At 38.2% G+C, this 4,217-nt stretch overlaps 1 protein-coding gene across 1 annotated transcript in view; it reads right to left on the bottom strand.

Annotated features, from left to right (window-relative positions):
- Positions 1-2,332, bottom strand: part of RSPRY1 (ring finger and SPRY domain containing 1) — a 41,915-nt gene extending 39,583 nt beyond the window's left edge. Inside the window, exon 1 of the mRNA XM_007947407.2 lies at positions 1,986-2,332. Within this exon, the coding sequence (XP_007945598.1) occupies positions 1,986-2,332 (347 nt within the window). The remainder of the gene's footprint in view (positions 1-1,985) is intronic.
- Positions 2,333-4,217: the final 1,885 nt, after the last annotated feature.

Genomic DNA, 4,217 nt, shown 5'->3' with positions numbered 1-4,217 from the left:
GTAGTATGTTATGCCAATTGAGCTTGATCTCCCCTGTGACTATGGTCCTGAGCCCACACGTTCAACTATTCAGTTCCTCTGGGTAGCTGACTGTGACCAAGAAGTGACTACAACCTTGTCCCTCATCAGCTCTACTATACACCTGGGAGTTCAGATCGTATAAATACACTTACAGGACCATTGTCTGCCAACCCTATACAAGGTCTTGGGTACACTCCCCACTTCATAGACGTATCTAATAGTTCAGCCTGTCCACCCATCTATCCACCCGTACACCCATGTTTGCCTTCACTGACAATGCAGTGTATGTGCAAAAGGGTTCATCTTTGTTGTCTGTACCTCCCCTGTACCTTTCTCTGTCTTCCTCTTCCTCAATGTCACCATGTTGATCTGGTTTTATAATTTTTAAGGAGCTGAACAAAACTGGCTTTCACAGATACAATTATCAAATATTTTATATACTTAAATTCGTCTGTCAGTTTGTCATACTGTGGTGGTTTGCATGTTGCTGTGATGCTGGAAGCTATGCCACTGATATTTCACATATCAGCAGGGACACCGTGGATGGAAATATTTCAGCAGAGCTTCCAAACTAAGACAGACTAGGAAGAAGGAAGAGGTGGTCCACTTCTGAAAAAATTAACCACTGAAAACCTTTTGAAGCGCACTGAAACATTATCTGATACAATGCTGGAAGATGAGCCTCTCAAGTTGGAAGGCACTCAAAATACAACTGGGGACCTCAAATGTTCCTCACAGTAGGGGACCTTAACTTTGGTAAAGTAGAAGGTCAGTGAAAAAAGGAAAGACCTTCAATCAGATGGATTGACACAGTGGCTGCAACAATCGGCTCAAGTATGACAACAATTGTGAGGATGGTACAGGACCAAGCAGTGTTTCATTTTGTTGTACATGGGTTGCTATGAGTTGAAACTGACTTGAAGGCACTTAGCAACAACAACAAATTTATTAGCAGAGCCTGAAGCAAAACGCAGCCATAAATTTATTTTTTCAATTAGTATTATCTATTGAGCAACTGCTATGTGCAAACTGTTATGTGTTAATGAGAAAATTAATAAATTACAAGTGTTCCAATTAATAAAATTAACTGCAAATTAATGAATTAGAAGAGAGTTGTTACATGTAAGGCACTGTCCTAAATACATTATATATGTTATCTCAAGATAGAGTCTGTAAGCAAAGTACTATTCCTCTTATACAGATGAGGAATCTGAGTCTCAGAGAAGTAACTGAACCAATGTCATGCTAAGGGAAGAGGCTGGGCCAGAATCTGAACCGAGGCCCATCATGCCTCTAAAACTTGTGCTGTTAACTACTAAACTATATATAATCTTAAGCTCAATTTTTTTTTCAACTTGAACATTGCCCTTTAATTTTACTGTTATTTTATCTGAGATTTTGTACTTAAGAGTTAGAGCAGGGAAAAACAAAACAAATACAGGTATGCCCTGCAGTTTCAACTTATATACTTTCCAAACAGACCTAAAAGTGCTCAGCAAGGGATAGAAAAAAAGGAGGATGACGAAACTCTGCTTGACCTATGTCTTTAGGTTGCCGACAGAAGTTGTGTGCAACCCTGCTCTCAGCAAACAATTCATCATGGATGCCTGGTCGGTAGAATAAACAGGCAAGCACCATGACAGTCAGTCTTCATACAATTTCCTCTGTAGCCAGCAACACAATCTCAGTTCATTTTTCACCATATCATCTAATGAAGATTTCAGCTTTAATTAGTATTTTCTGCTACAGAAATATTTAGACATTTCTAGACAGGAGTAGATGTTGGAAAGTAAAAATACAAAACGTTGTAATTTACCCTGCCATTAGAGGAAAAATAAAATATTCTCCCTTGCCCTATGAGCACAAGGCTTGGCAAATACAGTGAAGTGAACGAGTCCAAAAGTCATGATTTCTGGCAGAACACTTTTCATCACAAAGGAGATGACTGTTAGTCAGATACTTACTTATCTACAAGAGTTCGTATTACTGCCAGTGTGTCCAGCACCAGCCCATCTACATTTTGTTTCTTTCTCCTCGGCTCATGTGGTCCTCGGCCCCTCCTTGGTGGCCGAACAGGGTCCCGGGGGTGGCTCCTTGTGTCAGCGGTGGGTACTGCACTGTTCTCAGACTGTTGCTGCTGGGTGTCAACACTGTCTTCTGCTCCACTGTCATCTCGGCAGATACAAGAATTGCCCATGGTAGTGGTGCCTCTCGTCCCCAGGAAGCGGGCTATGTGTTCCTCGAGAGTCAATAGCAGACCCCGGCCAAGGCTTCTGCTTGCTAAGAACACAGCCCAACCAAAGACAATCATTTAGATAGTTTTCAGTTTTCCAAGTACCATTTTCATTATCTGGAGCTGAAGAACTTTCATTCTATTTGTTTTTAACAAGTGAACACCAAAGAAAGTTGCAGAGCTGATCTCCAACATTATCAACTACAAAGGGTACTACTGGTCATGCAGTGGCAGTTCTAGAAAAAAAAGAGGAGAGGAAAATGAAAATTAATTGAAGATTCTTGGTCAATTACTCAAATTTTCCTACTTTGATTTTATAGACCTTAGGATTACAATGAAGAACCATCTTTGGTTATTTTTATAGGTTTCTAACATAAAAGGTATCTTTGGATAAACAGAATCATAATCAATCAATAATTCCTTTTTATCATTATATTTTAAAGTTGAATGCCAAAACATATCTTTGCTAAGAACCACAGGCATTACACCCATTTTTTTTTTTTTTTTAATATTCTTCCTATCTGTACAGAAATATGCAAGATAAATCTGTGTTATTTTTCTAGGGCTCCTTTTGTAAATTAAAAAAATGAATTGTCTTTTTAATTTAAACATATAGGAAAATATATTTCAAATAAAATATCTAGTTACGGGTGTTTGTTATTAAAAATTATGATACAAACGTGACACCACCCATTAGGTATCAAGAAAAAAAAGAAGTGTTACACTTGTATTTCCTAAGTGTAGGTTTTGTAATTGGAGACTCTTCCGAATTTACAGAGATCACACAAATAGATACAACTCTTTTTTGTTACAGGAGCAATATTGTTTTTGGATTGGCAAGTTTATATCCCAAAGTTACATTTTCACAATAATGAGCAGTTTATAGCAACATGTCAGCTACAAAGTTAAGTATCAGCATGCAGCAGTTACCTTTGCAAATACTGACTAAGCACCTAGTGCCAGGCCCCATGCTAGACCGGGCTAGAAGAAAAAAATGAAAAAGGCACAGCCCCTGCCCTCCAGGAATTCAAGGATGGCCATTCTCATTTCACAGAGAATGTTTTATCATCAAACAACCTAATGATAGAAGCAGCTCTTCATTAAACAGAAAATCTCATTATGTTCTGTAAAAAAGAAAAGATTTAGAAGGAGTAAAGCATGGGAATGGCAGTCCCTATTCAACATTTGGCTATTTACAATTAATTTCTCAAAAACTGAGCACTGACTCAGAAATAGATATAAATAAAATTTCTAATTCACTGGGATTAGCAGCAAGAGAAATATTACTTCTGTTATTCTGGACAGATTTGCAGAAAATTCTTTTCAATATTTGCCCAGTTTCCTTACTCTTCATAGGGCAACAAAAGAAGAAAAAGACAACATTACCTCCCTCCAGACACTATACCAAGACAGCAATGACTGAGCCAAGAAATATCAGATGGTCTTGGTTCCCAAAAACCATTTAGGCTGTCTTCAAAATGTGGAGGTTGTATTATAAAAAGACAGGACTAAAGTCTAGGTAAGAGCTGCAAGGACTCAGCTGGAAATAGTTTTTTTTTTTTTTTTTAAAAAAAGAGAACATATTCTAAACCAGCAAAGAGTTGAAGTAATGTCATTCCCATTAATGCAGAGGCCAGGCTACTGTTTTCCTCCTGAGGGTAGATAACTAAGATTTCATTGCTTAAAAGGACAGAGGAGACAGAAATCAGAAATAACTCCTTTTATGGGTTCCTGGTACAAATTTCTATTGATCTCATAAATTATGCGGTTTCTGAGAAAGAGCAAAAAACAACATTAAGGAGAAGCTGTGCTTGGGTCCTTGTCACACAAAGTTCACAGAGCCTTCTTGTACTGTCGGGATGATTCAGACAAGAGAAAGCAGAGTCCAAAGTTTTCTAGCAGCTTTGACACTGGGTGGTAGCCCAGTTTATGTGCCACTAGTGCACATCCTTGGAATCCTTCC

The sequence above is a fragment of the Orycteropus afer genome, unplaced genomic scaffold (genome assembly GCF_000298275.1).
Source record: "Orycteropus afer afer isolate SDZICR_OR568_19922 unplaced genomic scaffold, OryAfe1.0 scaffold00009, whole genome shotgun sequence".
Classification (NCBI taxonomy): Eukaryota; Metazoa; Chordata; class Mammalia; order Tubulidentata; family Orycteropodidae; genus Orycteropus; species Orycteropus afer.
This window is presented reverse-complemented; position numbering and strand designations above follow the sequence as displayed.